Here is a 25,297-nt window from a genome sequence, read left to right as displayed (position 1 = left end):
CCCACCCGGTGCCTCGATTTACCTGCTCCCCCCATCACCTGTGCCCACGGAACGTTTGAAGTATTAAATCAGGGGCAATATTGGAATCACGCCCCGGGAGGAGGAGGCCCGAGGCAGACAGGGAGGCGAGCCACAAGACCCCACGGGCGCGGGGGTCCCGGCTACCTGGAAATCCTCTCCCACGTTGTTGAGGGCGATGTTGATGGTGAAGGTGGAGGCGTCGTGGTGGGGACGGAGGGACCGCTGCCTTTCGGGAGAGTACTTCACCACGAAATTCAGCAGGGCGAACCCCTAAGAGGCGCGAGACAAGAGGGAGGAGCGGGCCCGTGAGTCCCCAGCACCGCACACACGAGGACACGGCAAGTCCTCTCTCCACGGTCACACCCGGAGACCGGGGAGGGGAGCGGGCGGGAGGGGGCAGCCGCCCACCTTGGTGTAGTAGCCGGCGAAGACCTTGAGGGTGACGGGCGCGATGAACTCGCGGATGAAGTGCAGCCACACGCTCTCCAGGTCCACCTGCTTCATGTGGATGTCGTCCGTGGGCACGTTCTCGTAGCCGCCCGAGATGCGGCTGTCCTGGGGAGGGGGCACGGCCCGTCACACGCACCGCTCTCCCCGCCGCCCGCCCCGGCTGCCGCCGAGCAGCGTTCCAGAGCGTTCCACCCAAAGCCCCGGGCGCTGGGAAGGAGGGGTCTGTGGTCTCCGCAGGAGGGAGCTGCACGGGACCCCAGCCCACCACCGCGGCCATCGCAGGAGGAGTGGATCGCGACTGGCAGGTGACTTGGACGGGAGGGAATGTTTCTGACGGAGCCTTGGCCAGCCGGAGGGGTGACCACGGGGCGGAGCCCCTGCCCGGCCTGGAGACGACGCCCCCCCCCCCGTGTGTGCACACACACCATGCCCCACACGCACGCACAGCTCCGCGTGGGCATGAGCACTCACGTGGTGCTTTCCCCCCGACCAGCGTCCGTAGTGCTCCATCTCCTCCACCAACTCGTCGCAGGCCTTCTCAGAAAATATGGGGAACCAGAAGACGTCCGGGCAGGGCTGCGGAACAGGAACGGAGCCCGCGTCACGCCCCGGGTCGCCAGGCGCTAGAAGCCAGCCCAGGCCAGGCTCTCGCCCCCCCTGCTCTCGAGGCGGCCCGCGAGCCCCACGGCAGGACGCTTGTCTGCCACCCTGGCCCCGGAGCCGCCGTCCCACAGGCGAGCAGCATACACACCTGTTCCACTATGTTTTCAGTGAAAATCTTGGAATAGTCCCGGTTGATGTACTTTTCCTTCCAGTCCTACCAAGGAAACAATTGTCCACAATGAAAGCGATGAACTTTTTCCCGCTGGAAAATTGACATGCGCGCGTGTGTAGATCATTTTTAAAATGTACTCTGTTCTCACTGGCACTCATGAAGGCTAAGACGGGAACTGTCAGGAACCAGTCCACACGTAGAGGACTGTCTGACTCTGCCTCTGCTCACACCGTTGTGGGATAAACCTAAGTTTTCTTTGTGAGGCGGGTGTCTCAAAACGGACAGACTGAACAAGCGACAGCCACGAGATGCCCGGCTCTAGATTCACAGGCGTGAGGTTTGAGCGTGAGCCTAAGCAACAGCCGTGCTCACAGGACTGCGCGGGACATGCGCTTTATAGCTTGGGGAGAGGGAGACAAGAGGAGGGGACATGGGAGAAAATGTACGTAGCTGTAATCACCTTGACAATAAAATAAAAGCAAAAAATAAATAAAAGTGAAAAGTATACCAGATGGGGCTCCGTTTCACTGTGTGTGCTAAGTCTGCCTGAGGCCCTCCGTGTAAGTCCCAACACCCGAGGAAAAATTGGCCAAGAAACAAGATCCTCTCAAAAATAATATAAAAATTAATTCATGAGTTAGTGAGCTACTCTAATTGTATTTTTAAGTGTATAATTTCCACCGTCTCTTGAATTTCCAGAATCTTCTAAGTAAAAATAATTACTAGGACTTTCTAAATTTTGTTTTATTTTTATAACTTTGTCATTTAAAAAAGCCTATTAGCTGTACAAATTTTCCACAGGCATTCTTTCAGCTAACAGCATTAAGGACTATAGAATCTTAGGCTGAAAATCAGATCCTTCTTGTGCCTATTTCTCTGAATCTTACTCTGTGACTAATCTCTCTCACAGAAATTGCACATCTGTTAAGTAATCCTTTTCCCAGGTTGACTGCTCCACTTAAAAACTTGGTCTCAGACTTGAAAAGTTATCTAATAAAATTCAGAGGAATTTAAATGTCTTCCACTTGTGAAATGCAGTGACCCTCAGAAAATGTCATTCTTTACATAAAAACACATGTAGGAAGACCTTTCTGGAGGGAAAAAAACCTAAAAGAATTCAAAAGTGCTTGTCTACAATATATCTGTGAGGCTGGATTTCAGAGGAGCTGATAGTTTATATCACAGTAATTCATATAACACTCTTAGTTTAGCAGGTGGTTATGAGAAACTTGTTTTTGATGTGGAAAAATGGATGTCAGCTTCATATTCTTAAAAAAAAATGTCAGGGGGCCAGAAGTTTGGCCTGGTGGTAGAGTGCTTGCCTACCATGCACCAAGACCTAGGTTGGATTCCTCAGTACCACATACATAGAAAAAAGCCAGAAGTGGTGCTGAGGCTCAAGCGGTAGAGCTCTAGCCTTGAGAAAACCCAAGGACAGTGCTCAGGCCCGGAGCTCAAGCCCCACATTGGCAAAAAAAAAAAGTCAGGTAGACAGATGATGGATAGCTAGGTTCAGAGGGTAGGTGGATGGGGAACAGGTGATACAGAGGTGGTTAGGGGAATGATACATGAGTGGGTGAATGGATGGCCAGATGGTGGATAAAGATAGATAGCTAGATAGGTAGATAGGTAGGTAGGTAGGTAGGTAGGTAGGTAGGTAGGTAGGTAGATAGATAGATAGATAGATAGATAGATAGATAGGGAGGAGGGGGAGGGAGACAGACATGAGGATTACTTTTCTGTTTTGTACTGTTTGAGCTTCAATACCTAATGGCTTGATGATCCCCAAACACAGTGAAACAGAATTAACCAGAATCCTCACTGCGGTTTTCCTGCTCATCATTCTTTACTCTTCCAGGTTCCACAAGCGCCCTCTGGCTCTGCACGCTAGGACAGTAAGAGTCCCTTTGCGTCACGAAACACCTTTAGTGTCATCCATCGAATGGCAACGTCAACTCCTGCCCAGGCGAAAGCTTTGAGTTCTGCTCCAAGACAGCCAACCCTCCATGGACTTAGCTTGGGTCAGGGAACAAACCAGGCCAGAGAAAGGAAAGCCGTTTCTGCTCAGCCTGCACGTCCCATCCTGTGCTCTCCCAAGATGTGAACACTTCACACAAACACCTACAGCCCAGGGTGTAATTTAGGACCTCTCACCAGGAAGCTGATAAAGTAATTCTATCCCTCAAAACACCAAGGAACGCAGAGCCAACGTAACACCTCAAAAACAAACTTCTTTCCAATTCCAGTCCTGTGCAAGACACAGAGACACTGGGGACAGGGGGAGGAGGGATGACAAATGTGAAAAAGAAAAAAAAAAAGAGAGAGAGAGAGAGCGAAAGAGAGATTGAGAGAGTCCTATCTGTTCAACAGAATATTCAGAGATGATCACACTTATTACTTCTGAATTTCTGCTCTGTCAGAAAAATAAAAGGAACAGTGGACTGTTTTTCCCGGTGGCAGAGAAATGACTGCCCCAGAAAGCATCTTCTGTCAAATAAACGTCCCAGCTTCACTTCAAGAAAGAGATTCCACTACTTGGCATTTACCCAACCACCCAGAAACAAGGACATACTAAACCCACTAGCACAACAATGTTCATTGCAGCACTATTCACCATAGCAAAGATATGGAACCAACCTAGATGTCCCTCAGTGGATGAGTGGATCAACAAGTTGTGGTATTTGTACACAAGGGAATTCTATGCTGCTGTCAGAAAGAATGACATCGCCCCATTTGTTAGGAAATGGAAAGACTTAGAAAAAATCATATTAAGTGAAGTAAGCCAGACTCAAAGGAACTTAGGCTCAATGGTTTCCCTCATTCGTCATAATCAGTAGAAACCTTGGGCTCTACTAGCAGAGATCTGCAATAGAGCAAAATCTTGATACATAAGGCCATATAATGTGAAGCTAATTGAAAGGACCTCCAGGATATTGAAACAAAAGCCATATAACGAATGACTGTTGTCCTTAATGTACTATGTTGTCTCTCATCTCCTTTGCTGTCCCTTGGTTATCTCATATTGGTATAGTATCTCACTTTGTTATCTGATATATTGAATTTATTTGTGTTTGGATATTTGAAATTTGATAGGGAAGGGGGGAAAACCAAGACGGGTGGCGGGTGTGGGGGGGGAGGGAAACGGGTACCAAGACATGTGAAAGGGTATCAATGTATGTGAATTAATGCACCTTCTATCTGGCAAATATCATGTAACCCTTTTACCAATTACAATAAAAAAATAAAAATAAAAAAAGAAAGAGATAACCCCGCGAAACAAAACCACCCCCAAATAACCCAGGGACTGGGATGACAAAGTGGAAGGGGCTCCTTCCAGGGAAGACGGTATCATGGACTGAGCGAGCAACCCTGACAACATCATCAGAAGAAACCAAGTTTCATAACCTCTTCAGATTTTTTTTTCTGAAAAAATAAAGCCATAGGCAACCTGACCACATCATTTGAAAACTGTCTCTGAAGTTGGATAGAACTTCTGAACGGAAGACAGAAGTTAGGAGAAACCAAATAACCTTGTAATTCCCCTTTCTCAAATCAAGTATACATCCTTTCCTTTCTCCCTCCCTCCCTCCTTTCCTCCCTTCCTTCCTCTTTTTTTTTTTTTTCTAAAAGCTCTTGGCACTAGCCTTGAGCAAAAGAGCTCAGGGCAGCACCCCTGCTCTGAGTTCAAGCCCCATGACCAACACTAAACAAATTAATTCATTAATACTTTAACTCATCTTTCTTCAAAAAAAGTCTCTTGGTCAATGTCAATTTTAGAACCAAGCTATCAATTGCAGACTTGATTATTAAACATTTGTAGGCCTAGACATATTATGCTACGATTTGCATCTACTTCTAGAAAGGCACATAAGCAATTCAGGACAGAGAATACGCAAAATACCTACCACCGGGTTCTCAAAAATCTGCCAGAGGTCGTTGTTGTAGTGGGAAGTGTTGTAGTTGGCTGTCGACAACAGTCGTCCAAACTCATGTCTATTAGAAATGTACATAAACACACCCTATATGTCAAAAAATAACAGTATTAATCCCGAAGGAAAAGCACACAAACTAGACTTAACCACAGAGACATAACTACAAACACGGGGTGTATTCACTTCTACTTTCACGTTCCATTTATGGCCACGCACGCATTTTTATTCTTGGACCGCACATGCACAATTTGAAATCAAAGAAACAAATGCAGAGTATGCATCCGGATACCACATGACAGCAGCAGGGGGTACTGTCAATCAACTGAAAGGCAAAAGGGAGGCGGGAAATGGATGGCCCGGTGCCCCCTATTTTCTCATGATCTGAGGGGTTGACAGGGAGGGGGATAGAGGAGCCTCTGTATGAAGGCAGAAAGACGTTTGAGACGGCAACGTGAGATGACCTGTACTTTCTTTCGGCTCCTGTCCCCTTCAAAAGGAAACATCACGTGTTTAGTATGAATTTAAAATGTCAATGTTATTTTCTTAATTGGGGCCTTGCATTCTGTATGAAATCATGCCTTGTAAAGGCATGACTAGAAAAACAAACAAACGAAAGAAACACTTCTTTTGGTTAAGATGAATTATAGTTTAAAAAAACAAAAATAAAAACAAAATACACTCATCACAGAAGCAAAAATACAGCCTCCTCTCCTGGACCCAAATTAAATCAACGCGACAGATACAGCGGGGTCGTGGGTCTCGGTATGCTCGTGAATAGAGAGGGGGCTAACAGGTCACGAAATAAAGACGAAAACAGGGATGAGACCTTCCATCAAGGTGCACGCTGACATGCTTTATACGTACTCCCACTTCTTCCTCCACCCATCTCCCACCCCCCCAAAAATATAGGTATACAGACTGGAAAAATGAGCGAAAGGTTATATGAATTTTAAGTTCACATCTGTTGGCGGCAAATGTAACTAAATCAACTGAAAAGACCCAGGAGTGGACTTTCACAGCTCCCTGATTGCACAGAACAGACACACAGATACACACATACATTACACATACACACGCACATGCAAACACACTCAAACACATAAGCACACACGCAAATGCACGCATGAACACCCACACGTACACGCACCAACACACATAAAAACAAAGACACGTGCAACACATCACTAACCCATAAATATCAACACGCCACCATGCCCCAAACAAGGAGCTGTGATGGAATGTCACCTCTGGGCACCGAGTCAGACGTCAGAGCGATCACACACACATGCACAAGGAGGTGAGAAAATAAATTAAAATGACACCTTTGGGGGGCTGAGCATTTGGAAAGTCTCCGGAGTGGGGGAGTCTTTCTCCCTCTGAACGGTCTACAATGAAGAGAAGCATCGGTGAGTCTGCCGTCGGGGGCGGGGGACGTTGGTGGATGAGGGTGGCCTGAGCGGAAAGCTGTGTGGCCGGGAGATGGCATGCACGTAAGCGAAGCCTTCAGCTCTCAGCACACACAGGTCGCCTGCCCTGCCAGCCTTGAATCCCACCGACCCCCCCTTCTTTTCCTATTTTGTTTGGGTCAAACATATATCCAAGCTCATTCCTTAGACAAATACTTAAGACAAGGGTGTGTGGGGAGGGGTAAATAACTGAGTCAGAACGGCCATTCCAGGATGCGTGAAGTCAGCCAGGCGCAAGACAGATCGCAGGCGCGGCGAGGTGGCTGCTCAATACAAACGAGGTGCACGGATTCATGGAAACACACACACACACACACACTCACGTGTACACAGACACAGTAAAACAACACATGCCTTGTTAAGAATTAAAAAAAAAATACTTGCCAACTTTTCTGATGGTGTTTTCCTACGTAAGTTTAGAAATAAACTCAGAATTGTTTCTCACACATAAATATGTTCACACGCATATTTGTAGGTGCTGAAAAACATGCCATTCTCTTTAAAGAAGGGCTTAAAAAAATGTCACTGAAGTTTTAGAAAGAAAGCGAATTTATGGCAGAAGGATTCATCACCTAGATTAGCCCCACGCTGACGTTGGTCTTATTCTGGGTTTGGGGTAAGAAACCTGCCTTTAAAGGACGCGATGTTAAGATTCTCAGAAGATACTCCCAGCCAGAGCGAACCCGGGCTCTGCTGTCAGAACCAAAGGCGGCTCTTCTCAGATGGGTGACGCTCCTTCACCGGGTCTGAGTTTCCCCTACAGGTGGTGCCTGGACCACGGGAGTCGTCACCGCGTTGGCTCTACCCCCAGCCTTGCATTTCTCCAAGGAAAACACAGGACCAAAAAAAAAATTGGCTAGTACTTTACAGAGAGACAAAAAGCATCAAACCACAACGCCAGAGCAGCCGTTAGAGGAAAACAGTTCCCTGAGAGTCTGCACGCACGCTCACCATTTCTCTAGCATTCCGGCACAGCGCCATATCAGGGTCCAATTTATCACGAACAAAGTAGTTCCTCTCGTTCATCTCGGACCGCAGGGTCTCGCCTTTAATCAAGTACACGTTAGCCAGGTACGGGATGTTCCAGATTCCTCTGAATGCAGAAGAGACATTTCCAAACAGAGAAGGGGGATTAAGCTCCACTTTCTACCCACGTAGAACAACACGTAACTCCCGTTCTGTGCACACCATGGCAGAATGGACCCAGGAACACACACACTCTCCAGGACTGGATGTGGGCACGATCGCCTGGCCGTGCACAGACTCCCGGGTGAGCGGCCACGTTCTGGGCTTCGTGTGGTCTGCTCGGGCAGGCACTGCAAAAGCTATCAAGACCGCGTTCAGCGTCTGCCGGACGCCCTCACCACACTTCTCACATTAAAAGCGCGGTACCGGCTTCCACCCCCCTAACCTGCCGTCAGATCACTACGACCTGATGGTCACGTCTCATCTCTTAGGGTGTCCCCTGACTCTGGTGCCCTGGAACACTGAAAATGTTTGAAGCTTGTTGTTTAATACATATATTATATATGTGTGTATATATTATATTAGTTTTTCCCTAGGACTTCACGATCAAATGGTCCACAACACACGACACACATGGCTTGCCTTCCACGTGAAGCACGTGGTGGTAGCACGGGCGTGGGAGCGCCAGCGAGCCGGCGTCCATGCCAGGCCGGCTGCACGCCCAGTCTGAGGACAGAACGGCGCGTCACTCACACTCTCTTGCCTTGCACGATGTCCACGTAGTCCTCAGAGCGGGCGTAATACCCATCGGGACTCAGGGCTCCCCAGAAGTTGGACCACAGCTTCCCGTGCCTCGTGACCAGAGGAGCGATGATCTTCCTAAAGACAGGGGAACCGGGGCAAGGCTGATCAGAGCCCACCACGCGGGCCGGGCCGGGCTCCCATGCCACGTGCACGCCACGGAAATGTCATGAAAGAGGAAGACTTCACCCAGCATGTGCTTTGGTCAACTGATTTCTAAACTCCCTGGCACAAAGGGGACGTCTTCCAAACACTAATATAATGGTACAGTGACGTTTAAAAAAATCTTTAGTTACATTACAGACAGGAGAGCGAAGCTTCCCAAGTATTTACTATATCTAAATTTCACCTGCATCGTTTGGAAAGCCTATTAAATGGTGTCCAATCTTTTCACAGTCACTTGCCAGAAAACAAGAAGGGCCCTTACAGAGCCCAGTAAATATCTGCTGCACCAACACAGTGAGAGAAGCTGAGCGGAGACATCTGTACACGGGCCACGGGCCCTGCAACCAAATCCCAGATCACTTTAAAATGTATGTTTCTGGGTTTTCTTGTTGTTTCTTAGATACCTCTTCCTTCCTGCCTGCCTGCCTGCCTTCTTTCTTTCCTTCCCTCCTTTCCTTCCTCCCGCCCTCTGTTTATCCCTCCCTCCTCTCTTCTCTTTTTCTACCCGCTCTGCCCCCTTCTTTGTCCCACACTGATTCACCAGCCCCTTGAGAAACAGCAAAAAGACGCTGAAGCAAAACCAGACTGAGGCCCTGCCTGCCTCCAGGACTGTGAGCCAAATACACTATGGCTTCTCACGTATCCAGTCTACCCAGCAGGTTAAACCAGGAGTAAACAAAGATCGGGCCACAGTGACGGGTTGAACATTTAAATTAGCATGCATAGAGGCATTATTAATCCACACAGACATGAACTCCCGGCTTGTGACTTCTGTCTTCTGGACTCACAACCTTTTGCTCCGTCCAGGGTTCTTATGGAAACTACAGACTTGGGTGCAGACCTCAGCGAACAGTAGTGGGCCACAGAACTTTCTAGAGGTCAGGACTCGACATGCTGAGTTCATTAGGAAGGAGACTTTATTTCCAAAAGATTTAAACACTGGCTTGGTATTCAGCATAAGCTACATCGATCCTCGGGTAGGAACTCATTGATCTGCCCCACCGACATCTTATAAAGACACTTCGATACGTGATGCGCTGCCGGTGACTGCACGTGAGTCAGAGCAGGGAACCAATATAAATTCGAGAAAGTACTACAGAATTCCCCTCAAGTTTTAAGCTAAACTTTTACTCAGTTCTCCCGCTTTTCCTCGCCAGACCATCACATCCTTTGTGATCTGTTCTGGAAAACTGCCAGGAGTGTGTAGATGGTTAAAGCAGACAGATACGGGTAGACGACAGTGACACGCAGGTAGGGATCGCTCTCATGATGCCTGAGATTTTGACGTAAAAGCAAGTTTTCAAACTGGCAGACACATGACGGGATGGAATACAGCCTAACAGATTTCCTACGAATTCCCCTCGGCCCAAGGGAAAACACTGTCCGGAACATTCATCTGCCAGACACACTTTCTGCCGACACGACAAGCGGGCATGCAGACGCGCGTGGAACAATACTCACTCCGTACAGGTGAGCAATCCGGGGCGGCGGCGGGGTTAGCAAACAGAGAGGAACACAGTTACTAGCAAGGACCGACAGCCGCCAATCTCCCGTCAGCTCATTACAGCGAGGACCGCTGGCCAGAGACGACTGGGGTCAGAATAAACGACCACTCCCGCTGAGGAGGGGAGGTGACCTCTGATTTGATTTGATTTGATTTTTTCCTTCCTTCCAGGTTCTAGAAACTGCGACTCCCGGTCGGAACCCTTAAGTCCTAAGTTTTAGGAAATTCTACTTCCATCATGCCCACTGAGAATAAAACCAGTTTTACACTGCCCTAGGATCAGATACGGAAATTCCACCTACCTTTAAGTAGCAAAGACTAAGTCAAATGTAATAGACACACACATTTATTACAGTCACAGGTCTGACTATAACAAATACCAACTATTCCTAACTATAGCAAGGTTTATTAATAAGTGATTATTTAGTAAAGAGGAATTTTAATAAAAGCAATTTTTATTACTTTAATAAAAAGCAATTTAGTGACTAAAAAGTAATTTATTGCAAATGGATATGTGCATGCTGTAGAAAACAACTCCATTTACTCAGACAGAAAACATCCACACAGATGTGAGAAATCATTATCTCAATAAAATCCATTGCATCTATTGCTATCAGGGCTTCGTACCTGTTTTGCTCGATCAAGATTTTTAAAGTCCTCGGATTGGTCAGCACAACATCCGCATCCACACTGAAGTAGTAACTGCACTTTTCATCTTGGCGACAGAAATCCCTGTCCATAAAAAGAAAAAAAATGAAGAATGACATAAAATAAACACGTCTTGTTTGAAAAATATATTAATCCCTTTTCCATCCGGATAAGTGCCTCAAATTTCAAAGCAATATTCACAGATAGACAGACAGTCACACCAGGGGCGGGGAGGGAGAACAGGTACAATGTGGACTTGAAGCTGTGCAAATATTTCAGCTTATAAGCAAGGAGTTCGGAGAGTGAGGAGTAACTTATCACCTGTACTCATTTTTTTCTAAAGCATCTGACACAAATATACATACTTTGCACACATGCGTGTTTCATGGTACGCAATCTTGAGTCTTAACAACTCGCTTTTAAGGGATTTATGGAAATATGAGTGAATGTTCAGAATACCAATACTTTTCAGGCTCTCCCTCTCCCAAGGCCCCATCCCTGTAAACTTCTACGAAAGCAGACACAGTCTGACATCGAATTCTTGCTGTTGTTTTATACACACACACACACACACACACACACACACACACACACACACTGCAAATAGTCAACCCCCAAATTTAATATACTCATTTGACTCATCTAGGAGACTATTGTTTATTTTGTTCTTGAGGTATCTTCTAGAAGAATTACTTAGTAATTCATTAAAGGTAAGAGTATTCAAACGTACATTCCCATGTTCCTGGCTTCTGCTTGGCTCAATTTTTCTTCTGGTCCTACTATTTTTATAGTGCTGATTTCATGTTTAGCTTTATCATAGAATACCTTGATCTCCTTTTCATGATAAACTTCCTGCAATGCAGAACAAAAACATCCCACATTAGAGAAAGGACACTAAGATGACCCAAGAGGTCTTCACATTCCAAGCTGTGCTTTCCACAGGTCCCACGCCCGTTCCACTACAGAACAAATGATACACCCATTCAACACATTAGCACCTGAGACCACAGCGACCATCTGAAATGTGTTCAGATCAGTATCTGAGACCTCAAAATTATTTACAATCTACTTCTACAGAGGGGCTCTTGGCGGATACACGTGTGTGTACATATTTAGGTGCTGTGTGCATGTGTAGGTGTGCATACATATTCCTGACTCAAAGGAAAGAATGACATGTAGCTACCCAATTAGGATATATGTGGTAAATTCCAGAAAACGAATCAACAAAATGCAAAAGATATTAATCACATTTTACAAAAGAAGTGTGATACGATTCTAAGCCAGAGAGAACAACTCACGTTCATACCGAAAAACTTATAGAGTTAAGAATCTTTAGATCGTTTAATCTTAAATAAATGGAAGGAACATTGAAAATTGACATCAAAGAAATGAAAGCCCTTAAAAGCAGTTATTATAAGTAAATGACATAGTAGATAAACACAAAACTCTTTTGTATAGGAACATACATTATAGTGTGTTTTACACAACTGCTCCACGTATCACTGTTTTATACCTTATCTGAGCTATGGGAACTATGTTACAAGCAATTACAGGTCAGAAGTCAAGACTAGAAGCCTCCCCTGGCACTGTCTCTACGTGGCATACAAGAAACTGTGTGAAAACGGCTAACACACGGCCGGCTCGGGTCCACACGAACTGGCCATCGTAAGAGGGAGAGCTGCTACCAGATGCTGCGATCCTCGGGCGCTGAGACGGCAGAGCGGATTGTTTTATATACACACCCACCCGGAAGACCCCAGGGAGCCGTCTTGCTTTGGCAGACACTTACTTTGTTGTGAATAAAGAGCTTGAGAGCTTGTCTGGGGTACTCCAGCGTCAACAGCAGGTCCAGGAATCGAGGTAGGAAAGGCGTTGGTTGCTCGATGAAAACGCCCACTGTCACACTGGGCAGGACCTTGTTCCGGAGCAAACACAAGACCGCGTCACCACACACACACACACACACACACACACGTGCCCTCATCTTCAATTCTACTAGGATCTCAATCAGTCCCACGGAGGCAGGGAGGGAAAGAGAGAGGGAGGGAGGAAGGAGAGGGAGGGGAGGGGAGAATACTAGACCTTCGGTTCCTTCCTCAGGCCTCACAGGGGAAAGAGCCTACTTGTTCTCTGTAGGTAGTAGTTCAGGACCAGCCTTGTCTCCTAGTCGGTGTTTCTGCCCTGAGAACCCTCCGAAGACACCAAAAACGTCTCTCTATTTAAGCACTATTGTGAAAGCAACAATCAAAGAGAACAAGGTGCTGGCCTGGGACCCCTGCTCCACCTCTGAGGCCAGCCCTGGCCTAGCTGGACAGACCCAAGGTGAACCTCCAGTGCTGCAAAGAGGAGAGGAGGGAAGAGAGGTGGAGGTGAAGATGGAAATGGAGGAGGAGGAGGAGGAGGAGGAGGAGGAGGAGGAGGAGGAGGAGGAGGAGAAAGAAGGCACTGAACAGTCTTCATCTTCCACAATTTTTTCTAAATACAGAAAGCTCAGGAATTTTACTCTGCATTTAGTAAAATATGGTTTCCTTCTTGACACTTCCTTTTAAAAAAATAAAAGACTATAGACAAAATAGCTTAAGACTCCAGTGACTTACTCCTAAAGAGGAGAGAAAGCCTTTCAAGTTTCCACACAGACACCGTCCCACCTGCAGAGCCTGTCTACAAAAGGGAAGCAACAGATGAAGCAATCGCAGCTCTCCCCTCGCCACCCTGCTCAGGACAACGCGCCTTTCTGCAAAAAAGATCAAGATGAGCTTTCCAAGCTCTTCCTTGAGGACAGCCTGGCGTGTCTTCTGCAGAGGAAGCATTCTCTTTGCTACGCGAGAGATTGGCCAACAAGTCTAACTTTCAAGTAACACAGGGCTCTGCCCAGAAGCTCCTCCACCCTCTCGGCAGACCCAGGACGGAAGCCACGGGAGCCAGGAGAAGCCCGGCAGGGAACTAAGAGGCCTCCTGGCTCCCCACACCCACAAGCTTCCAGAATTGTCTCCTGGAAGTTCAGTTGTCCGAACGGCTTTCCCTCCCTACATAGATATTATGTTACATGTGTATGCGTTATGTATGTATGTATATATCACCTAAGAATGGATAGGTGAATATTAAATATATCTGTGTAGCTAGATCTTGCACGTATAGGTAGATATTACTTACCCCTCTATATGCAATACACATGTGCAGATATGTATTACACACCTATCAACAGATGCATATGACGTGTGTACAGATATAGGATCTACGTCTACGTATAGATGTAGCATTGTACACGTATGTGTGGATGTGTTACACGTGGATGTGTAGACATACTACCTGCCTGTGTGTTGATGTATTCCATGCATCTGTGCACGTGTTATGTGCCTGTGTGTAGACACATCCCATGTGAACGGGTTGTTATAGTACATGGGTGTCTGTGTACTGCACACCTGGGTGCTGATGTGTCACGTGCCTGTGTGTCCACACATGCGTCCCCAGGTGTGGCTTGCAGTTCCACACCGTCACAACGCGGTGTTGTATTTTCTCCCTGCCTCCACCTCTCTGCTCCAACCATCAACCTCTGCCGGCCCATGACTGAGCCCCCGCCCGCCTCTGCGAACCTCGGGAGCGCTCCTCTGCAAATGGAGAAGCTGCGCCCCAACTTCCGGAGACGGGTGGGGTGCACGGCAGTGGACCGCTGGCCAAACCAAGAGGCTAAAATAACCCCGGAGCATTGTGCAGAGCTCGTTTTCTTTCTTTCTTTCTTTCTTTCTTTCTTTCTTTCTTTCTTTCTTTCTTTCTTTCTTTCTTTCTTTCTTTCTGGAAACCATTCCAGAAACACACGAAGCCGGCAGCAGTCTGGGATCTCCGGGTTTTCGAGTTTTCGCCCATTTATCTCCCACAGGAACGTATCTGCCACATGGGGCTGCAGGAGTGCTGTGAGCTTTTCACCCTCCTGGATACGGCTGCCTGTCATGACAACCCCACAACCAGCCCGGGGGCAGGCAGGTCCACTCACCTCCGCCGCAGACAGGTCGACCGTGTCCAGGTCACAGACGGTGCAGCCGCTGTCCTGCGTCCAGGTGTTGGGCACATAGTTCCCGAAGTAATTCAGGAGAATCTACAGGACGGAGCGGAGTCTGAACAAAACGAGTCCTGGCCCCCGCGTAAGACCCTTGGGTGCACGCTTCCACACATCCACGCCCTCAGCAACCTATCTCTGTCACCTAGAGGAAGACCCCGAACCAAGTGTTTCCTCAGACCCTGGCTGCTGCGGAGGGGGAACTGCCCGTAGCAACGCCAAAGCTCAAGGCTGGCGCTCCACCACTTTGAGCCACGGGGCCACTTCTGGTTTTCTGGTGGCTCGCTGGAGATGAGAGTCTTAGGGACTGTCCTTTCCCAGGCTGGCTTCAAATCGCCCTCCTCAGATCCCAGCCTCCTGAGTAGCTAGGACGACAGGCCGCCAGCACCTGGCACACAGAATTCTTTAAAGGAAGTACACTGCCTCTCATTCCTGACCATATGTAAAACTCTCATTCCCCCACACACATTTTCCATCTCGGAAACCTCATAAAAAGTGAAGACGTCTGCCGTGCATTGTGGATCAGCCTGCTACGGTCCGTCGGGGATACGGAAGTGACCGAGGGCCTTGCCAGCCCCCTCCACGGCCGCCCCACTGGAGACTGTTTTCTTCATCCACCTGCGGGCCTTGGCTGGCATCCCGGAGAGGGAAGGTGACTGTTGATGCCATCAGGCCGCTGTTTCCAGGCGCTCCCTCCCTGCCCCAGGGCGGGGTGCCCTGTCGGAGCTGGGTCACTGCCATTGGCCAAGACACTTCCGGACAAATCCCTTCCTCTTCTCCCTCTCCTGCCTCTCTCCCTGCTCCTTTCTTGTGTCTTCTCCCTCTTTCCCTCCCTTTCTACTTGACCTCCCTTCCTTCCTCCCCTTTCTTCTTTCCCTTTTCCTTCCTTCCCTTCCCTCCTTGACTCTCTCCCTTCTTTTCCTCTCCTTTCTCAGTCCTTCCTTTTTTCTTGGTTCTTTTCCTGTTTTTCTTCCCCCTTCCTTTTCCTCTTCCTTCTCCCTTCTCCTCCTTTTCTTCCTTCCTCCTATTCCTCCCTCCCTTCTTTCTTTCTTTCCCTCCCTTCTACCTTTCTCTTCCTTGCTTCTCTCCCTCCCTCCCTCCCTCCTTTTCACAGGGTGACACACCAACCCAGAATCCAATAACAACCAAAACCACCACAGGAGGCATGGACGGTATTATTTTCCCCACAGCCTGCTTTGCAGAGGCCTTCCTGCAGTCCTCGGGAGCCGGGTGGAGAAGGGAGGGAGGAGGAGGTTTGCTCTGTGGGTCTGCTGGTCTTTCAGTTTGTGGAAGGAAAGGAAACCTTGGGGTTTTCTTCAGTAGTGATGAAAAGGTGCAAACAGAATCCCACGAATGGATCACAGCTAAGGAAGGTCATGAAGGAGACGTGTGTGTAGAAGACCGGGGCACAGGGAAAGCATGAGGGGAAGAAAACCGTTTCCGGGCACCTCCTCCGAGGACCTTCCATGCACACGGCCTGTACCTAGAAGGCATCGCACACTGCACCCCACCCTCCTTCAGAAAACCGGACGCCACCACGCGTCTCTTTTCTTCTAGCTCAGGAGTAAGCCAGGCATTTGGCACATCAGAGCCTGGCTTTCTGCTACAGATAAGCCGTTCTGACTTAGCACCTAAAGCACAAGCTCTCCATGGACTGCTTCTGGGTTTAATCACACACCGAGGGGCACTGGCACGAGACAGAAAGCCACGTGAAGCCAAGCGCAGGGACTCACGCCCCTCATGCCAGCGACCCAGGAGGCTGGGGTCTGAGGGCGGAGGTTTAAAGACAGTCGGCCCGGGGCTGGGGACAGGAAAGTTCGTGAGTCTCTCATCCCCAAAGAGCTACTCAAAAAACCTTTTTTGGAGATGTGACAAATCCAAATAACACCAGTAATGATGATAATACTGTGAAGTGACGAGGGGGAGCTGGGGTGCCCGGGGCCGGCGTCCGGGGCCTGGGGTCGGGGGCCAGGGCGGCTGGGCCGTGGGGACTCACGCTGGTGGGGCCGTTCCCGTTGACCACCACGGGCAGGGTTTCGTAGAAGGTGTTCTTGACGCGCGTCTTGCCGTTCTCAAATTTCAAAACCACTTCGTCTGGGTTTGGAAGAGAAAATGGACTTTCGGTCACGAGGTGTGTCTATCCGCACGCGTTGGCGTGGTCACAAAACTCCTGGTACCCACTCCGGTCCCGGAGCCCAGACCACTCCAAGGCGGCAGACCCGGGCACCGTGCCACCCACCCACACCGCCTAAACGCGCCGGGGCCATCTATCAGGGTAAGTGGAGCTCCAGGGAGACACACGCACACAGTGTGTATGCTCTGTCTCCCTCACCCCTCTTCCTCTCCCTCTCTCTGTCATCTACATCTGAACAGTTCACAAGATGCCACTCGAGTCCTCCCTGGTAGCGCCCAGCTGCCAGAATCTACCGGGGCACAGGTGAGCGAGGGTAAGGCACGCGCACCCTCCCCAGTCCACCAAGGGGTTATCCAGCCATAAGTTACCAGTTTGGGAGGCGCCTCTTTCCCAGCACTAGCCCTGAGGAGAGATTTTAACCGGACGGGGTGAAATGCACGGAGCCAAGCCCGTCCAGGATTTCTGAGTGGCTGCAACACACGCACGCACACTGCACACCGTGGCTCTTGTTCAACTAGGAAAGCTGGCTGAACACCTGGGACCCTGCCCAGCTACCGGTGAGCGGCCCGGCAGGACGCGCGCATACCTACAGCTCCGTTGAGGGTCTGGAAGATTTTGCATTTGTGATCCAGTGTGATGTTAAAGGCTTCCTAAAAATGAGAATGGAGACCACATTACAAAGGACGAGAGAAACAGGCGATGACAGGGTCTTCTCTCCCAGCTGCCTTCAGGGGACCCCATCTTAAAACTCCTCTGCCATGCCTCTCATTAACTACCCCTCCGGGCACACAAGCCACAACGTCTCACAGCTATATCCGTCCATGGGTAGAAAACAAAAGCAATGTTATTTTAATGTGGCAAACACACCAGGGCCGAGAGTGTGGCCTAGTGGTAGAGTGCTTGCCTAGCATTCCCAAAGACCCAGGTCCAATTCCTCAGTACCACATACAGAGGAAAAGCCAGAAGTGGGGTTGTGGCTCAAGTGGTACAGCCTCAGCCTTGAGCAAGTCCAAGGATGGTGCCTAGGCCCTGAGTTCAAATCCCAGGACTGGCAGGAAAAAAAGGGGTGGCCTGATGCTTCAGGCCTTCAAAATCCATGAAAATCATTTTCTAGTGTCTGAGACTTTACGGTGTCATTAAACATTCCAGACTCCATGAGCTCCAGAGAGGCAGCCTGGATGCGGATGAGCGGGGTGTGCCAGGGTGAGGCCATGAGGCTGGCGGGGGGGGGGGGCACAGGCGTGGGTCCCTTCTCCCTAGGCCACACCAGTACCTGCTCCAGGAGGCCTTGGACCTAGGCGAGCTGCCGAGGACCACAGACCTGGGCCCCCAGAGGGCAGGAGGGCGAGTGCAGGGGGCGGGAGGGTGGAAGGCTGGAGTGGGCTGGGGCAGGAGGGTGAGCGAGGGTCCGTCCCCACCTACCCGCTTGGCCGCGTCGATGTAGAGCTTGGTGTAGAAGAGCTGGTCATCGTCGTTGTCCTGCAGTGTCCACAGCTCCACCATGCGGCTGACGGACGGAGCGTAGCCCAGGAACCCTGCACGGGGACAGCTCCGAGTCAGCGTCCAGCCAGAGACTCCACCACCCGACAGCCGGCCAGAGCTGAGGGCCGGGAGAAGTCACCCATCCCTCAGCCCTTCACGAGAGAAAGGCAGCCCTCACATACTGGAGCACAGGGACGGATCGTAGAAGTGGGGATCCACATATATCACCCGTCTGTGCTACAAGAGCACGATGCAATCGCACAAGGAAATAACCAACGGCTCTCGATTTAACCAGTGCATTCTGAACGGGGGGCAGGGGACAACACTACATTACTGCACTACACCGCTGTCTTCCCAAGGCTGTCAGGGGAAATGGCTGGTGGGAGAGAACGGAGTAACACAGCACTTCCTCCCTCCCTGACCTGTGCAAAAGCGCCGGTGCCTCAGAGAGGAGGAAATCTTTCCTACGCTGCCTTTTCATGTCCGAGCCAGCAGCTCGAATGCAATCGCAGGAACGCTGGATTTGTCATTGGGAACAACAACAAAGAGCCTCAAGAGGAATTTTACATTCAAGCCATGGCGGGCGTTTTTTCCATTCTGTGAAGCAGCAATGACTATGCCTGTGAAACCCTTTGCTGGCTCGGGTTTCTGGGTCGTAGTCTGTAAAAGGAAATCTGACATTGGCCTGCTCTCCAGCCCAAGACCTAAACCTGCCAAGAGCATCTAGAAAAACAGAGGTGACAGGACGTCTCTCTGGGCCCAGGCCCCCGAGGGAAGCACAGCCAGGCGGCTGTGTCGGGCCAAGACTCGCCGTATACATACAAAGAACCAGTGTCTCTAGACGACTGGAAATGAAACCTCATTTTCCTTTGGTAACCTTCAAAATTAGAATTTCCTCAGAGGGATGAAAGAATGGAAAGGAACAGGTCCGGGGAACACTGCTGTCGTCTTGAGGAAAACAAGACAGGAATGGACGCAGGACAAAGCCATGAACTTACCGTCTCATTTTTCCTTATTGTGCTCCAACTTGAAAGCCTGCAAGATCCTCATTAATACCTACGAATAATCGCCTCAACAAAATAGGGTGACATGGAAACACACAGCGTTTTCCAGGGGTTTATCTCAAAAGTCATGTTTGCTGTCGCCCTGTTTCTTTGTTTGTGTAATTTTATCTACCTATTGACTGACTTGCTGAGCTTCTTGCTGCACCATCGGTCTATGAGAAATTTACCTACCTGAGCAGACACATCGCTATTTAGATGAGCTAATACAACAGGATGTCACTATACCTACCAGGTCTGGGGAGGGAAAAAGGAAAAATACCCAGGGAACTCTAGGGTAGCCTAGAGTTCCGTAGCCACAGATTTTAGGGCCGGGCCTAGTGTGTGGCTCACACCTGAAACCAGGCAGGACTGTGGGGCCAAGCCAGCCTGGGTAGAAAATGCAGGACTGCATCTCATAACCCATCTGGGCGCTAAGAATCCGAGCTTTGCAGGAAACTCGGGGAGGAAGATTGTGGTCTGAGGCTGGCCCAGGCAAACAAGATGAGACCCTATCTAAAAAAATAACAAAACCAAAGACGACAGGAGGTTTGACTCCAAGTGGGAAAGCTATTCTTGCCTTGGCCCTGAGTTCAAAACCCCACACGGTCTAATGAACGAGATGGGGCCTGGTTGTGCCTGAGGCTCACAATATGGAACTGTGAATGCCAAGGGGGGGGGGGGTGGGCGAGGAATAAAAATGGCCAGGAGGTCCTAGTTCAAGGTCAGAGTTCAGGCCCAAGGAGCTGAACCAGCCCAGTTGTGCTGACATGGAGAGATAAGCAGAGCGAGTCAGCTGTGGGGATAGAGTCCCGGTCTCAAGGTGGCACTGGGGCAGGTGCCAGGAAGCTGCATCCTGAGAGATGAGGCGCAGACAGCAGGCGCCAGGGGCCTCGAGCCGGTAACCCTAGCTACTCAGGAGGGCTGCGATCAGAGGATGGAGACTCAGAATCGGCCAGGGAAGGAGAGTCCAAAGGGGGCGGGGCAGCTGTGGCTCTGCGTGTTGGAGTGCTGGCCTTGAGCCAAGAGACAGGGATGCAAAGGAAGCACTGAACACTGCAGGACCGCTGGGCCCGTGCTTCGAGATGCAGGGCACCCACCTCCGGCGTTGAGGTACCGCTTCCCGATGTGCACCACGGGAAACTTGTCTGCCAGTCTTTTGTCCGGCCACAGAATCCCGTCGGCTGCGAAGACCACCTGGTGGTTATACTTCTGGAACTTTCTGAGAACTTCCTCGGGGCCACCGGCAAATATGACATCAAAGCTGTTGGATAGAGAAGGGGGGGAAAATAAAACCCCCAAACTGCAAAGGCCTGTTCCAGAATTTAGGCACCCAAACCAAGAGAAGAGATTGTCAAGCATATCAGAATGCCAAAGCCTGTCATCCTAGCTACTCAGGTGACCGACTGAGGTCTGAGGGTGGCAGCTGGAAGCCAGGAAGGTCTGTGACACTCTTCTCTCCCATGAATCACCAAAAAGCCAGCAGTGGAGCTGTGGCTCACGTAGTAGAGTTGCTAACCTTGAGTGGAAAAGCTCAAGGACAGCTCCCAAAGCCTGAGTTCAAGCCTCAGGACTCTCTCTCTCTCCCTCCCTCTCTCTCTCTCTCTCTCTCTCTCTCTCTCTCTCTCTCTCTCTCTCTCTCTCTCACACACACACACACACACACACACACACACACACACACACACACACGCACGCACACAACCAGAATCTAGAATCCAACAGAGGATTATCACCAATTATTTGTATAGAGCACATCAAAAAAATCCCTCCTCCAACTTACATTATAAGAACTGTGATGAGGCCGGGAGTTTGGCCTAGTGGTTAAAGTGCTTGCCTGGCATGCATGAAGACCCGGGTTCGATTCCTTGGTACCACATACATAGCAAAAAGCCGGAAGTGGTGCTGAGGCTCAAGTGGTAGAGCTCTAGCCTTGAGAAAGTCCAAGGACAGTGCTCAGGCCCTGAGCTCAAGCCCAGGACTGGCAAAAAAAAAAAAAAGAACTGTGATGGATTTGAGTGTTTACTATACATTAGCTAGTGAAGTCCAAAGAAAAGACAATGTTTCTGTAGTGATACTTCTGATACTATTTTCAATAATCACTTCTAAAACAAAATTTCAAAATTATGTTGTTAAGGATTAGAAATAGAGGCCATGAAGCAATCATTAAAAAAAAAACTAAATTAAAAGTTAACAATGCTTGTTACATTGCAAACAACCAAATGCATAAGCAGAACAAAGACCACTATTTAAAAGGGGCTGTTTGGAAGTCAGACCTAAGACAATTCACTTTTAAGTTTCTACCAATTCATAAATTTCAAAAATGAGTTTCAAAGTAAACTTTAAATACGTGTAAAACCATTCTAAAACCTCAGACCAATTTTCCAAGACCTTTGCACCAAAAATGGGGAAACAAGGCTTTCAAAGCCAGAGAATGGAGAATCCAGAAGCTCGGGCTAAACGATTTCAATGGATTTTTTTTAGATGGCATCACATATTCAAAGCTATAAATGCAAGGTAGTTACATATTGCTCACTGGTACAGTGCTTGGCAAGTAAGGGCTCAGTAGATGGGAAGTCATAGGTTCCATCCCAGCGCCACACACACACACACACACACACGAATTCACCACACCTCAAGCTATTCATCAAATCAGAGGCGTGTGAAGGAGGAACAGAGGCCATGTTTATTTTGACAGTTCTGTTTCACAAGCACGTATTCCCATGTCCACACGACTTGCACTTATTTCAAGGCAAAGGTGGGGGTGGCACTGTCACATAATTCAAAACCAGAGTGTGACCAACTCAAGAACATTTCATCCTAATAGCACAGCTCTTTCTGTGCGGTAATTATCCAGAATACGGGCCTTTTGAGTCAGGGAGAAGAAGGAGATGGGAGAAAGGAGAGGCCTGGTCCAGGGGCAGGAAATGGGTTCTCAGCCCAGCGGGGTCAGCGTCCTCTAGCGAGCTGGGGAAACCACTGCATGAATGCCCAGCAGGTTCACTGGATGCCAGCTGCAGGGCTTGGCCTGAGACTACGAGAGGCTGAATGCAATCGTTCTGTCTGGTGTCTGTGTGATTGCTGAAGCCACAGACACAGAGGACACACAAAGAAAACACTTGTAAAGTGTGTGTGTGTGTGTGTGTGTGTGTGTGTGTGTGTGTGTATGTGTGGTGGATACCAATGGTGATGATGATGATGATGATGATGATGATGATGTCTCCTGGTGGAGACAGGAGTGACATGCCAGGGTGACATCTCAACTCAAGAACGTTTGTCACAGCTGCGTGGGGAGAAGCTGACTATATTCGGAGGGCTTGAATTGTCCCAGTACCTGTGAGAATTATTTTCAAAGCCCTTGTGAGGTTCTATAGTTTTTAGTTGTTGTTGTCTAAAATAACTATTTGAGTCATTTTTAAGCAGAAAAACTTTCTTGCTTCCTGAGAAGTTTTAAATAGGCTGCAAGAACTTTTCTGGAGCAAACTCATGGGGAGAAGTCGCCAAACTGGCTCCAGAGGCTTGCAAGCAGGGCCTGGAGTGGTGGACAAGGAATGTTTGCTCTGGCCTCTTCCAAGAGTCAGGGTGGGCCCTGGGGACATCTGGTCCCCGGCAGTGACTCACTCCAGCCACTGTGGCACAAAACCTCACTCCAGCCACTGTGGCACAAAACCGGCCGCAGACAGATACACAAAGGAGCAGAGCTCACAGCAACAGGCCAGGGGCCAGCCCATGTGCCAGTCTCTGGGCCTGGACAGTATGTTAATAACTTCTCATTAAAGATGACTCGAAAGCTCACCCTCGCTCCCTGCCGCTCACCAACACTGACACTTTCCAACTGGGACCCAAGGGTTACCTCCAACACCTCGGCCTCTGCACGCTGCTTCCTGAGCCCTCCTCCTTCCACCTCCATCCCCGTGTCTCCCGGGGTAAGAGGCCACACACCCTCCTGCACCCACATCGACTCACCTTCCCTCAGTCTCGAATTTGGAAGACAGGAACAGCGGGACGTGTGTGGAACAAATGAGTGAATGAACGAATTATGCCACATCTCATCAAGACCCAAAGCTACCGGGAGCCAGGAAAGTCTTCCCTGGACTCAGTCGCGGTTTTCGTATATAACCCATGTTTATGTTTACGAAGAAGATCCGAATTCAAGACATGTAGGATCTGGTTTGAGATGGTGTGCCTGCACACGACAGCGAGACAGGGAGACCGCACAGGAGAGAGAGCGCAGGCCGTACTGGACACGCGTGACGGCTACGACCGTGCTCTCGCAGCCATGCTCTCGCAGCCTGTCACCCGGGGCCCCTCAGGCTGCTCTGTTAATCTACTTTCCAGAGCCACGGCTTCCTCGTAAGGAAATGGAATCCGTAAGTGGGGCGGGGAAGGTGGCTTGGTACTACATAAGCTATAGATACCAACGTGCAGTCTTGCCAAGGTAATTTCAAACAGACTGCACCCCCACCCCGCGCCCCCCCAGCTCCAAGGCCACCTGACTCACCAGTCCGTGAAGAAGATAACCAGGTCCTCTTGGCTGGCGTAGTGCTGCATGGCTTCCTTCAGCAGCCTCACCTTCTGGCCTCCTCCGATGCTGTTCAGCCCACCGCCTCCTCTCCATTCTTGCCCCTGGCCGAGCACCTACAGACACAATGGGCACTTTACCTCCCCCCGACCCTCACCTTAGAGGAGTCGGGGCGGGGTACCCACGATCGTAATGCCAGGAGCACAATAAAAACACCTGGCAAGGCCTAACGTCCTAACGCCCAAATCCCATCTCCTCCTTTGTGTCTTTTCCTTATCATTTCAAGTTGAGTCTAACCCATGCCGCTGCACGGAGAAACCACATCTTTAAAAAAAACTTCCCATCTATTCAGACTAAAATGAAAGAAAATGAATGAAGAGCTTGGCCTCGGCCCTCCCTCAGTCTGGCTATAAAAATCTGTAAAATCCACATTGAAATCCCTCAGGGACTCTTGGACTGGGCCTTAAACCATCTTCCTGCTAAACCAAAACGAGCCGTGCCAGGAAATTGTTGGAGACATCAAGGAAATGCCGCCACCTTCACCGTCAAAATTAGAAACTTACCATCTTTTCACCCGGATGGAAGAATTTACCGGGACCTTTTGTTTTTAATGGCCGAAACACAGTTTAGGCTCCACTGCTAGTCTCTCTTCCCTGCCTCAATGTCTCCTGGCATTGAGGACCCAGAGACCCACACTCTCCCACATACACCCCTGTACCTCAGCAGCCAAAGCTGCCACAGTAACAACACACTTCCAGACCCGGGAGGCGACCCCGGAGGAAGTACAGAATCAATGCCCAGACAATCATGAAGCTAAGTTTAGAAAATCAAGGCCACCACTTCCACCATCACTCTGCAGAGCCACCTACAAAGCTGTCCTTTCCGGCCTCCTCGCCTCCAGCTAGTCTAAAACCTGGGGGTTCACAGCATACCCCCATATACCATGGGTCAGCATATAAAGGCAGGGCAAACCCAGGAGACAGACCTGTGTGTCTGCCCTGAGATCTGCCACCGGGCACTCCTGAGCCCAGCTCCCTCTGTGCCCACACTCTGGGGAGACACAAGCCCACACATGCCCCCCCCCCAGAACCTGTGACTCGATGGGTCTGATCGGAGAGGGTCAACCCAGAGTAAGCGAGCTCTAGGGGGTGTGGGTTCAAGAGCTGCGCTACAGTTCTGGAACCCTGGGTCAAGTTTTCCTCTCTCTCTCTCTCTCATAAACGTTCAAGCCCTGAAGACTCCCCCATTATGGCCTGGCCCTGCAGGAGGCAAATTTCCAGTTTTATTTCCTACCAGTGCAAAGGGCTGCAATAGCATCCACCTACTCTCGTGAATTT

General features: G+C 49.5%; 1 protein-coding gene across 1 annotated transcript in view; it reads right to left on the bottom strand.

Moving 5' to 3' along the window:
* Nucleotides 1–25,297, bottom strand: part of Plod2 (procollagen-lysine,2-oxoglutarate 5-dioxygenase 2) — a 50,028-nt gene that overhangs the window by 1,278 nt on the left and 23,453 nt on the right. Inside the window, exons 6-22 of the mRNA XM_090323172.1 lie at nucleotides 23,940–24,076; nucleotides 20,539–20,702; nucleotides 18,339–18,451; nucleotides 17,503–17,566; nucleotides 16,779–16,876; nucleotides 14,720–14,821; nucleotides 12,518–12,643; nucleotides 11,459–11,580; nucleotides 10,708–10,812; nucleotides 8,364–8,489; nucleotides 7,596–7,737; nucleotides 6,501–6,563; nucleotides 5,152–5,265; nucleotides 1,223–1,288; nucleotides 943–1,047; nucleotides 430–576; nucleotides 166–291 (exon numbers count right to left, since the gene is read on the bottom strand). Coding sequence (XP_090179298.1) covers nucleotides 166–291; nucleotides 430–576; nucleotides 943–1,047; nucleotides 1,223–1,288; nucleotides 5,152–5,265; nucleotides 6,501–6,563; nucleotides 7,596–7,737; nucleotides 8,364–8,489; nucleotides 10,708–10,812; nucleotides 11,459–11,580; nucleotides 12,518–12,643; nucleotides 14,720–14,821; nucleotides 16,779–16,876; nucleotides 17,503–17,566; nucleotides 18,339–18,451; nucleotides 20,539–20,702; nucleotides 23,940–24,076 — 1,920 coding nt within the window. The remainder of the gene's footprint in view (nucleotides 1–165; nucleotides 292–429; nucleotides 577–942; nucleotides 1,048–1,222; nucleotides 1,289–5,151; nucleotides 5,266–6,500; nucleotides 6,564–7,595; nucleotides 7,738–8,363; nucleotides 8,490–10,707; nucleotides 10,813–11,458; nucleotides 11,581–12,517; nucleotides 12,644–14,719; nucleotides 14,822–16,778; nucleotides 16,877–17,502; nucleotides 17,567–18,338; nucleotides 18,452–20,538; nucleotides 20,703–23,939; nucleotides 24,077–25,297) is intronic.

The sequence above is a fragment of the Megascapheus bottae genome, chromosome 32, assembly GCF_031878675.1.
Source record: "Megascapheus bottae isolate mThoBot1 chromosome 32, mThoBot2.hap1, whole genome shotgun sequence".
Lineage (NCBI taxonomy): Eukaryota > Metazoa > Chordata > Mammalia > Rodentia > Geomyidae > Megascapheus > Megascapheus bottae.
This window is presented reverse-complemented; position numbering and strand designations above follow the sequence as displayed.